The sequence below is a fragment of the Mycteria americana genome, chromosome 1 (assembly GCF_035582795.1).
Source record: "Mycteria americana isolate JAX WOST 10 ecotype Jacksonville Zoo and Gardens chromosome 1, USCA_MyAme_1.0, whole genome shotgun sequence".
Lineage (NCBI taxonomy): Eukaryota > Metazoa > Chordata > Aves > Ciconiiformes > Ciconiidae > Mycteria > Mycteria americana.
In genome coordinates this window covers 60,942,290-60,954,536 of record NC_134365.1, presented here as the reverse complement: position 1 = coordinate 60,954,536, position 12,247 = coordinate 60,942,290, and the positions used below count along the sequence as shown (strand labels likewise).

The 12,247-nt window shown below is 43.8% G+C and overlaps 1 protein-coding gene across 2 annotated transcripts in view; it reads left to right on the top strand.

Moving 5' to 3' along the window:
- The window catches only part of ABTB3 (ankyrin repeat and BTB domain containing 3), a 181,812-nt gene that overhangs the window by 143,092 nt on the left and 26,473 nt on the right, over positions 1 to 12,247 (top strand). For both annotated transcript variants that reach the window (XM_075501809.1, XM_075501801.1), the window contains exons 5-9: positions 2,908 to 3,073; positions 6,561 to 6,650; positions 9,834 to 9,935; positions 11,046 to 11,139; positions 11,249 to 11,384. In XM_075501809.1, the coding sequence (XP_075357924.1) occupies positions 2,908 to 3,073; positions 6,561 to 6,650; positions 9,834 to 9,935; positions 11,046 to 11,139; positions 11,249 to 11,384 (588 nt within the window). The remainder of the gene's footprint in view (positions 1 to 2,907; positions 3,074 to 6,560; positions 6,651 to 9,833; positions 9,936 to 11,045; positions 11,140 to 11,248; positions 11,385 to 12,247) is intronic.

The window sequence follows — 12,247 nt, the reverse complement described above, 5'->3', positions numbered from 1 at the left end:
TCCATTGCATCATGCTCTTGTTTTATTAAACTCCCCAGTTTGATCATTATCCATTTTATTAGTCAAACATGACAATGGTGCCACCAGCAATGATCTATGTCAAATTTTGCCATATAGTTTCCTTTGCTATGTCCCATAAATTGGGCCTGCAACTCACTCGCGATGGGTCTTTTTTGGGGTATAAAAAGGCAGTGGGCCACTGATAATGGCACTAAGTTGTGGTTTCTTGCTTTGTGGTACTTGGTCTAGATCATGTTTCATCAGTGCTGCCCAGCAGCCAAGCAGCTCAGGCACTCCTCTGCATCCGTGTTATTGTTGCAGTGTTTGTACAGCTGTAGCATCCCAGAGCCCTTGGACCAAGACCCTTATCCCCCCAGCTGATTTGAGTAGTACTGATTTGCTCATACCTAATATCAGCAGTAATTAATGAGTCCCCTTCCTTGGCTATAAGCAGGTGAACTGACGTGCTTTTAGGGGACCGGAGCCAACTCATGGAGGAGTTACTTATGGAGAAGTAAGTAATTTGTGAACCCATGCCAGAGTAGAGATCTGGGCAGCCCATACAGGATAGGTGAGGTAGGTCCTTGTTCCTCCTTCCTCCCTTGTGTGGGTGTGCAACCCAGGTCAAAATGCTTTTTTTAAAGAGATCGTCAACTAGTGTTTTGCATGCACTGAGCTGGGCTGACGTCAGTGAAGCTCTGCCTGTTTCTGCCAGCACTGAATTTGACCCATTTTATTCAGAGTGTATGTTATATACCTCAGTACAAATGATGAAGCAGTGATTTAACACAGACAGTGATTCATAGTGGCAGACACCTCTGCAGTCCTCAGAGGATGTCTAGATCTTTCCATAGCTGCACTTTGCTGAGGAACCACCTCATTTTCAGACCAGAGTCATCTGGAAACGGCCAGCTGGAGCAGGGAGGTCCAGACTCTCCCTCCGTGCACCAAAACCCCCACCACCTAACTTCTGAGCATGCTTTATCTATGCCGTATGTTAAAGGAGGGCATAGATGATCTCTAGCATCTCATGCTATGGGGGTAGCAAGTACCAAATGTTGCTGTAGCTCTTGTGTCGGAAATGTGCCATATGGTGTGAACGTGTTAAAGCCGCAATTGCTTCTGTGGATCTTGGTGTCATTGAGCTCAGCCCTGCATATCTGTGCTGTTTTTGCTTTTTCCTTAAACTCGCTCAGAAACTACTGCAGAAAACCCAGCCTTGATATGCGTTGCTTTCTTCATCTCTGTTATAAGCATATTACTGGTGTACAATCTGTTATTGCTGTTACGGTATATTTATTGTGACCGAGTGTTGTTCATTAATCTTGCCACATACTGTTGTCACGAAGTGCCATCCTTGTTCCCCTGAGTAACGATACCCCAGGCATACCTTGTTTGCATTCTTAGGACATCAACTTTTTAGCAGTCAAACCCAAACTGAGCACGTAGAATGGACATCAACAAAATATCTGTTGTCTCCCAGATTGGTTGTGGCCCAGCACAGCAGAGAGCAAGCTTGAGTTCAGATGCCAGTTTCAGTACTAAGTCCTGCAGAAGCTTTGATCAAAATACTTTGTATTTTTCATCTCACTTTCCTTCCTCTGTTGAAAGAGGAAGAGTGGTAGCTATTACTACATACCACTGCTTCTATATAAACAGCATATTTGTTGCATATTGCTGTTAAATATTAAGTAGCATTATATATTTTATAAAGCTCTGATAAAGCATCTTGAAGAAGAAATTCAAATGATAATGATGTGCTGTTTATATTTTTCTTTTGGTTTGCTGCATTTTTTAACATATGAAACAGAAACCAAATATTTGATGTATGTTTGACTTTTTCACTTTTGATCTTTATTTTGTTTTTCATTCGTAAGTAGCCCCTTGTTTTCTGATCTAGCATTTTTGGACAATGAAAGTGATGTTTTTCCAAACAGTCCTTTATCCAAGTTCACACCAAAAGCGCTGTGGATTTGGACTCCACCCTCTGCCCCAGACACTCCTCAGCATGAAAGAAAAACAAATCTTTTGTCTTTTAATAAGATGAAACTGAGTTGGATAAACATCAGATTGGAATTGCCTGGCTCTCTCTGGAGCTGTAGATTCACATCTTGGCTGAATAACTCCTAGCCCTTCTTCCATTTGAAATGGGTATCTTGAGCAGTTTACAGTTTGGGGATCTTTTGAATAAGACCTTAAAAGACTGACATCCCATTTGTTATGCACAGACAGCAAGGATTTGTGGTGTTTTGCCACGATTACCTGGCAAGATTGCCTTCTCCTCCCTGATCGCATGGTGCCCTGCTTGTCTGCAGGTGGTCCTGCTTGAGCAGGAGGGTTGGACCAGATGCGACCTCCAGAGGTCCCTGCCAACCTCAGCCAGTCCGATTCTGTGACTTGCACTTTCTGCTCCAAAAAGGCTTCCCCGTTACTGGGGCTGAGCTGGTAAGATCCTTGAAGGTGTTTGGAGTGACATTATTTTCTCTTTGTTGTATTGTCAATGATTATACATTCATTTGATGTAAGTTCAAAGCTTAGTGAAGCCACTGAAACTTTTCAGAGAGCAGGGGGACTGGATCACCTTGCCATGCAGAGGAACAACTTGGGATGAGAATGTGTTGTGCATTGCTTAAACAGGGAAACAAATTCAAGTGAGAGCTCTGCTTTTTTGTCCAGTTTTTTATAAAATGAATAACTTGTCCCATGAAAGATAGACCAAGGGCAATCTCCATTAGCTTGCATTAGCATTTCCCATTCAGCACTTCCCTTGAAACATACAGGTCAAAGGAGAATGAGTATGTGCATGACCTACATCCTTCAAAGAGAGGGCAAAGTATTATTTTCCTAGGGACAGTGAGGTCTGTCCTCTGATTGTCCTCTGAGGGAGTTTATTTCTCACATCCACAGAATCGACGACTGTTTTTGTGCATCTCGGAAACTGGATGCTGTTGCCACTGAAGCGAAGTTCAAGCAGGACCTGGGTTTCCGGATGCTCAACTGTGGCCGAACAGATCTGGTTAAACAAGCCATATCGTTGCTGGGGCCGGATGGGATTAACAGCATGAGTGAGCAGGTAACGAGATAGAAACGTAAAGAAGCAACTGTGAAATGTGAGAGTTTTGCCTGCTTATCACAGAAAATGAGCCCCAGCTTTCACCTAAACATAGACAGGACCTTAATGCTTTCCCTGCATTACTTTGCATTGAGTTAAAGCACTGCCAGGTGAACATCTATGTTAAGTTTGGTCTTTTTGAGTTGTACTGATTTGTTGGTACTGAGGTAACTCAGCATGAGGGCAAATGTGTCCCCTTAAGCCTTCTTAACAGTGAACTGAGTCAGCTGAAGCCAGAAGGAGATCCCAGGAGAGCTTAGCGTGGATCTGAATACTTAAAACTGCTTCAGTGCCATGAACAGTGGTGCGGAGCAGGGCTTTGTGAGGTGAACGTCCTTTCACTGAGCACTGCCCTGGGGTTTGCAGTGCATGTCACGTGCACCACCAAACCCCAGCAGGAAACGGTTAATTGCTGGCAGTCTTTAATTGACTTGAGCCCAGTTTGAACTGACCTTCCAGGCAGGAAAGTCTCTCTGCAGTGTTGCCACTCCATTAGGCTTTGTGGCCAACATCCACCAACTGAGGAGCCTAAAATTCCCTGGAGTTACATCTCCATGAGGCTTGTGGTTGTGTCCGGGGACAAACCTGCCTGTGTGGCTGCCTACTGGCAGCAGCCTGTTGGACTGTGATGCTCACTGAGGTGGTTCCCCCTTCCCAGAGGGAAACGATGGCCACGGACATTACCATTTCCCTTTGAAATGGAGTTCCCTGAATTTTCTGGTGCCCCTGATGAAAGTGTCACTGCATGTTCCCAGAGCTGTGACATCCCCTTTGGCAAGAGGCAGGTGGCTGCTGCCCCTGCGGTGGTTGCCTGGGACAGGAGCTGGGTTGTAAGTGGGTTGAGGTCCTCTGAGATGAAAGCTGCTCCTGGAACGTGAGTTTTGTTGCTGTTCAGGAGCTTCAGTCTGAGTCAATATTGTGGATTTGTTTGAGAAGAGCTTTAGAAGAGAGCAGTACTTCTCCCCAAAAAATTGTATTGGAGAGCTCAATCCAAGGGTCATACATGATACTTTTAAAAATTATTATTATTATTATTGTTGTTGTTGTTGTTGTTATGATGATGATGATGATGATGATGATGATGATGATGATGATGATGATGATGATGATGATGATGATGATGATGTCTGAACCTGGAAACATATTTCAGCAGATTTTTCACAGCATATTTCCTCTGTCCTCCAGGCTGAAACCTGGGATCATTCTGGCTTGATTCATCAAAGTACCTAATCATATGCTTAACTCTGAACACATGCTTTGAGTGAAAGTTAAGCCTGTGCTTAAATGCTTCGCTGGATCAAACATCCCACATCTTGTAGGATCCCACATCTTGCAGGACAGAGCCCTAAGTGAAACAAGGCTGAAGGAAAAAGAGCCATTTCTTTATTTTGTCAAAAGCCAAATGCCCTTTGCATTGAGTGTACATGTTGTGACCATGTTCCTGTGTGTGTGTCAAACACTAATGATGGGCTCATGAAAAATCCATTCCTCCCACATGCAAAGAGAGGGGGCTCAGGGATGCTGCAGCACAAGGCTGGGGGACCTGCGGAGGCAAAAGCAGCAGGGACAGCGGTGCAAGGGGAGGGGAGGTTAGAAAGCTAATTAACTCTTTAAAGCCCCGATACTGCAGCATGACATTCTGAGCCCCTTGTAGTCAGTGGTAAGTCGTTCTTCAGCTTCAGCAGGGACAAAATATCCCGTGTGGTCTCCAGGCAGACCCTTTGCTCTGGGCGTTACTGCGGGGTTCTTCGCCGCAGCTGCCCGTGTGCTGAGTCTTGTGGGGGGGAGCCCCAGCATGGGGCTTTCAAATTCCTTTCTTCAGATCTGATTAGACCCCTTGTGCTAAACACTTGATTTAATTATCAAATGACGCCACTTACAGAAATTGAAATAATAGTTGAAGGAACACATATTTAATTTTCAGCTGCCATCCCATCCCCGGGTTTCAAGGTCCAAACACATTTTTTTGTAATTCTCATGGTCCTGTTTGTTCCTGTAGTGTTTATTGACTGCCAAAGGAAATGTTTTGCCACTGACTGTAGCTGAAGTAGTTTCAAATTCTCTTTGCAAGTAACTTCAAGTCACCCAAGAACTCTCCTTGCCTGGGGTGAACTTGTTTTTTCTCACTAATGGCATGAGGCCCCAGATGCCTATTCCCTTACTCTGTATCTCCATAAGTACACTGCGGATCTGATCCTGTGAAATACTCAATGTATTTCAAGGGGGCTCTAAGTACCTTGCAGGAACAAACCTTAATTTGTATTTTCTCTACAAGGGCAGCCCTTCCACACCTAAGCACCCACTACCTTCAGCCCTGCATGCAAATAGGAAAAATGGGGTAGTTCAGCAAAAATAGCGATGCTGGGCTCTTGCTAGGGAGAGCAGTGTCATGGCTCTGTGTCTGGCTGTGCTGGGCATCTCCAGTTTCTCTGAAAATAATTTCACTTCACAGCAGCACTCAGGTTAAACAGCAAACAGGCTATCGTCTGACAGAAAATTTACCAGGGGACCTCAAGGTAGGCTATAAACATGCATCAGAGGTGGCTGCGTGCTGCAGTAGATTTACTGCAAAACAACTGGTGGCTCTTGATCAACACCCCCTACTGTATTTAATAAGCAGCTTTTTCTGTTATAATTTACGGTAGATTTAATGATTTTTTCATGGTTTCATCTGGACTCATTACCACAGCCACAGTAATACTTATCTTAAGGGAAATGGTGATCAGCTGCAGCAGGTATTTCAGATTAATACAAATTGCATTGTGGTGGTTCTGTAGTGAAGGGTCACTTAATCTACTTTTCCTCCAAACAGGGCCATGTTTTCCTAGAGCCAGCAACTTGCAACAGTGCTGTCTGGCATTTCATTTAAAATTAAGTCCTTGTTTGCTAGGGAGCACTATACAAAGCCTTTACATTTCCAGCCCCTTACAGTATCCACGTTGAAAAAGCTGTGCCTGAATCCAACTTGTCTTAAGAGTTTGGGATATTTTTAAAGGCTTTTTTGGTAATTAAAAAGTTAGACTTTATGAAACTGTGATCATAGAAAACTGAATAGAATTATTGTCTTTTTAAAATACCAGTGGAAATAACAGTTGCTTTGATAAAAACATTTCTCTGCTGGGGCCCCAAAGACGAAGATGCTTAGTTTAGTATATGAAGATGGAGGTGTGGCTGACAAGCCTAGTTTCACTCGCCATGCTGAGGATGCCGAGGATAACATGAAAAAAAACCAGTCAACCCAAGTGACAACAAAAATGGAGATTTTACACAAATGGTTGGCTTTTGCTAGTCTGAGGGGCATGTCTGTAACAGAGGTAATAGCTTTCTTTAAATACATACTGTTAGTCTTGATGATATATACTTAAATAATTGTTTAAAAAAAAAATCAAAAAGAGTTCTGTGTTAAATTTGTCAATTCCTTTGTTTTTTAACTCCAAAAAATGACTAGGGCATGACTCCACTGATGTATGCTTGTGTCAGGGGTGATGAGGCTATGGTGCAGATGCTGCTAGATGCTGGAGCAGATCTGAATGCTGAGGTGAGGACTTTTTGTTGGTTGTATCTTTGTTCTGTTATTTGTTTACATCTTCAACTACCCCCTGAAACTGTAGCAGAGGGAAAATCCCAAGCATTAAAAAGCAAATAAATTTGTCTTATCCTGGACAGCACCACTTGAAATGAATAGTGAAATCAGACTGCATTAGGTTAACACTGGGATTCACTGCGCAGAAGGGGTCAAGTCATCGGACTTACCCCACAGGTAATATTGATTTGGTTGTATTTGTGCACTGCAAATGAATACAGGCATTAACACTAGCACAGAGCACAGCTCTAATGATATTGGAAGGACTCCCTGAATCTCAGCTGAGTTAAAATGAAGAGGGTAAAAGAAATACCCATCTGATAACCTGCCAAAGCTCGAGCATTTCTATGCATTGGGATGTTCCAGCTAAGCATCCACAGCACACAAGTGCAATGTAGGTTCCACTGTTTTGCTTTACAAAGTGCCTTGGGCTAAAAGCTGTTGGATGAGGAGCTTGAAGCTTCCAGAATATAAACCTCTCTTTGATGAATGCACATCACAAACTTACACAATCTGTCCACCAAGCAGATTGTGGTCCGACTCTGTGCAATGCAGGTATGTACGTTTTGAAAGAGCTGCTTGAAAATCCGCGGAAGAATTATTTGTTAATGATTCCAGTTTCAATTTGTTGAGGTCATGAGTAAATTAAGCTGTCTGCTTCACTTATCTGTGTTCCATCTGTTCTGTTTGGACTTGAGCGAGCTGATAAATTGTAGTCACTGCTTTCAGCCAGACATTTTGCACTTTTAAAAAATCTAATTTAAAAGTAGAAATGGATGTCACCTCTAAGTGACTGATATTTGTTACTATCTGATTTCTGTTCGGTGGCTTATGTGAAATCAGCTGATGATTTCAGTTCCACTCTCACCTCTTCCCAAATTCAAGCACACCACCCTCAAGAGCTGGCAATAACTATATGCTCGAACCCTTGTTAGCACTCTCGATAGGCACACCAAAGACTGGATGGGCATGGAGACTGATCTCTTCTTTTACCCTGCCTGTGGCTCAGAGGTGAGATGGCATTATTTGGTTCCTAGGACAAGTTTTCATTAGGAGCGGTCCTCCCAATTGCTCCAGTAATCTTCCAGACTTGAACCAAATGCAAATTTAAACAGTTTTGTCTTCCTGAAATTGCTGACATCTGAGAGAACAGCTCCAGTGAGGAATGTGAACCTCCCTGATTCATTTCTGTAGAGTGTTTGCTCTAAAGTCAAATGAAAACACTTTGGGACAAGAACTGTGAATAATTATGGTGTGCAATTATAAGATGATTTGTGCACACCACAACCAACTGTGCAAATTGGGCAATTACGGCAAAAAAAAAAGGCAAATCAACCATGAACAAAAATAAATACTCTGTCAGGTGCCTGCATCATTTTCCCCCTTTCACTTTGCAAATCAGTTATATATATATATATATGTTTCCAAAAGTAGCCTCGAATGCTGGGTGCCTCCCTTTTTGATTGCCCATCTTTAGCAAAAATGGACTCATTTCCAGATGTGCTGAGAAGCTGCAATTTGCTGTGGAGTCAGTGGGACCTGTAGCTGCTCAGCAAATCTCAACTGAGGCCTTAAAAGCCCGGTCAACCGCAGGTCTTTTGCAAACACTGTGTTGACTGGAAAGAACTCTAACCCCAAAAAAAGGAGCAAAGGAGTTAAAATGACTTCATTTTCTTTGCCGCTTGCCTGGGCTGCACCGAACAGGGGTGGGAATCCATGCTGGAGGAGCTGGATGCATTCACTGAACTGTGACCCTGCCCATCCTCACCCTCTGCTGCTCTTGCTCCCCAGCCTAAAACCCAAGGCTCAAGCTGCTCAATCCTCTTCCTTCTGAGCAATCCCAGACCGAAAGAAGCCCCATGCCTGTGCTCAGACACCGGCACTCTTCTCCTGTTGGCACTTCGAGCTCTCTTTTTGGCAAATCTGGACAATAACAGCCAAGTGCTGGTGCAGATCCGCTCCTCTGGCAAGCTGCGGGATCTGCATGGGCTTTTCAGATTTTGTCCTCATCCCTGGCCTTGGGACTGAGGGCCTGGGTGTGTGCTTCTAGCAAAAGACTGCATGTGGCGCTTGGAAATGTGAGCTGCTAATGCAACCGAGCATTTAATAACTGGCCCTGCTCCCCTACGTGGATAAAAGTACTTCAGACAAGGTAGCGAAGGCATAGCTGGCTGATGAGACAGAGAGATGGTGCATCTTTTACTCTGATTTTAGTCCTCCTCTGAAGATCAATAATAAGATTTTGAATTTTAGTGTCACACTCCATCTGAGTGTGCAGTCTCGGATTGTGAATGTTCATTAGATTTTACCATCTCTGTGAACCTCATCAATATTAATACCCTCATCTTTAAGACAGGGAAACTGAAGCAAAGAGTGGTTATTCATCTTCCCCAATGTCTGCGTACTAAGGCATAGAAAATGGAAGGAGCAATGTGAAAAATACCGTTTTGTTTTCTAAGGATATAGTTTGCATCTCTTTTAACTGTCACCGCCCTGCTCTTTTAACTCAACTCAGACAGGAGGCAGCGGTAAAAAGGAGTTTTCTTAAAACATTTCTGAAATGCCGCTCTGCCCCATCGCTTCTCAGCTGTCTTTTTTCCTCCCGTGCGAGAGGAGGAGCCTGGAAGCACAGTTGTGAACTCTAGCATAGGGCTTGTGATGTGTCTTCATGACGGCAGTGACAAAAGTCATACTGATTTATGTGGAAAGAATTTCTTTCGGCCTGGAGCAATCCCAAGATCCGGGGCTGTTGATACATGGTCTGGAGAAGTCAGTGGGAGCGGTCCTTAGCTGTAGAGCGTCCTGATCCGTCCCTGCTTCCCCAGTGTGTGCTGCTGTAACCAGCTGTGGATGTTTTGACCTTGTGCAAAAGTATCTGGTGGCCAGTGGTTTAGATGGAGCTACAGTAGTTGGTAAAAAGACTTCATTTGGTATGAACTCTATTCAAGCTGTCAAATCAGCATGAACAGTTTTAATATTGAGAAAATTTTTGCAGGAAAAAAAATGAAGTCAATCATTTTATAAAGCACCTCTCCCAGGTTTTCTATTTCACTTACTCCCTCACATGCCTGGCTTTCAGGCAGGTTGAATTTTATTACGTATAGCTCTTTAAAAAAAATAACTTTAATTTGTTTGTAGGTTGTCAGTACTGCTCATAAATACCCATCCGTCCACCCTGAGACCCGCCATTGGACAGCTCTGACATTTGCTGTGTTGCATGGACATATTCCTGTAGTTCAGGTATTATTGTATTTCCCTACCTGCATCTCATACTTTTGTTTCTCCTCTTCAGTTCTAATTACATCCATCTCAAACCAGTATCCTCTTGTCATACTCATATTGGTTACTTCTGCTTCTTCTGGCGTGTACTGATATATAATAGACCTATTATATAATGAATACGGTGTTCAAACCTTAACCAATATGAGGTTTAAACAGGACAATTTTAAAGCAAAGTTGCACCAAAGAAAGTCTGACAACTCCTTGTGCTCCTTCCTGACCACTTGTTTTATATGTTTGTTTATTCATTCATTACACTTTCTTACACAATAATATTCTAGCAAACACAAAACCGCTGCTTTGGTGGGGGAGAGGTGGACAACAGCCCTTGTGCTGCTCCGAAGGGGGAGAAGCACTCGCTCTCCTTACCCCAGCGAGGCGTCGCGTGGGATATGCTGGTTCTGTGCTTTGGCATCTCAAAAGTCGAGACCGTTTATTCTTCAAAACACCCGTGTCTATGGCACACTTTATGGAGCGCCAAAACTGTGAAGGCCTCGAGACAGAAATGGCCGAGAGGGGGCTGGAGCGCAGGCTCCATCCTGCTCTCCTTGGCCACTTTTGTTTTCAGCATTGTTGTTATTTACGTGGAAGTGTCCCTGGTGGAGATCACAGCTTTTGGACTGCGATTGGTTCTTAAGAATTGCCTTTCTTTTGGCCATGTCTTTATATAAAAGGTGGAGGCAATTGAAATCTGATCCATTTGAGGATGGTGCTGGGCTTCTAGAAGACCGTGAAGGAAGGATGCTTGTCGGGCTAATTTTCAGTACTTCCATCTTCAGCGCATTACTTCCTAACACTGATCTTACCCCATTTCCCATTCAGAAACACTGGGTTACACTTTTTTGGCTCTGAAGTTGGACACTAGTGCTCCTGGTGTCTGGCAGTGTAAAATGAGCGAAAAAAGGAATCAGTTTGCCTCTGTGAAACAATGGGCAGAATTTGCATGTCACTTGTTCCCATCGTATCTGGTTTGCAGATAACAAGAAGCATTAGACTCTCATTCGTCACTGTTCATGAACTCTGAAGGCTGTGATACCCCCAGTTGCTCTAAATGGTGAATTTTCTTTTTAGCTGTTGCTGGATGCTGGAGCAAAGGTAGAAGGTTCCTTGGAGCATGGAGAGGAAAATTACTCTGAAACTCCTTTACAGTTGGCAGCAGCTGCTGGTAAGGACTTTCTCCTCCCACTGTAATAAATTCTTCAGTCGCGATCTGTGGTTTAGGTGAGCAAATACTGGATTTTAAAAGAAGTAAAAATGCATCTCTTGACTTGCAGGAAATTTTGAACTGGTCAGTTTGCTGTTGGAGCGAGGAGCTGACCCCATGATAGGAACAATGTACAGGAACGGCATTTCCATGACTCCACAAGGTGACATGAACTCTTTCAGTCAGGCTGCTGCACATGGACACAGGTAGAGTGGGAACAAGTCTAGTGGCATCCTTTAAGTGCTTATTTTTTGCCTGGGCATCTGGTTTGAGCAGACGGGTGAAAGTTCTGCATGAACAATTGAACATGCCACCAACTGAGCAGAGATGTAAGGCTTTTTGCTAGCATGTGAATTTAACCAGTTGGTGGTACAAGCTGCTTTTTGATATCTGATCTAAAAAAAAAAAAGGAAGGGGACTCTGCGTGGTGTGTTGCAATGCGATGTTTGTTAAATGGTAGCTGAGGTGATGGCAGAAAGGAATGCCAAAGACATTCCTTCTGAATTTCTTTCACTTGACTTATTTCTCAGGTTTGAGGTGGATTGTGTCTGTACTGCTGCAGCCTTAATTGTTGTTGAACAGAGTTTCTGCATCTGTGTTTACTGTAAAGTCCCGTGTGCCTTAATGTTGTATGTATGCTGCAAATTTAAAAAAAAAAAAAAAAAAGTAATGAAATGAGCACCTGGCATGCATGATCTTGCAACGCTCAGGAGTTGACTGCAGTGTAATGGATTAGTATCATGATCTTCACGTTCCTACTTTTCTGATTGTAGCCATCCAGAGGAACATAGATACAGGTTAGAGACAGTACCTACCGTCTGTTTGCTTAGAGACGAGCTGCCAGTCTAACAATACGCTAACGGCGTGTCAGGGCGGGTTCGCACAACGCTGCCCATCTGGAGCCTGCGAGGGATCCCTGGGACAGAGAGGACAGTTTGGTTATTGGAGTCTCACGTTCACTGCTCTGGCCTCACTGCCAGCCAGAGCGAGCGGGAGCTGCGTTGCCCGAGGAGGACCTGGGGCTCTCCTCGGCTTGGCTGCTGGCTGTGCATGTCGCCGGCCCTGACTC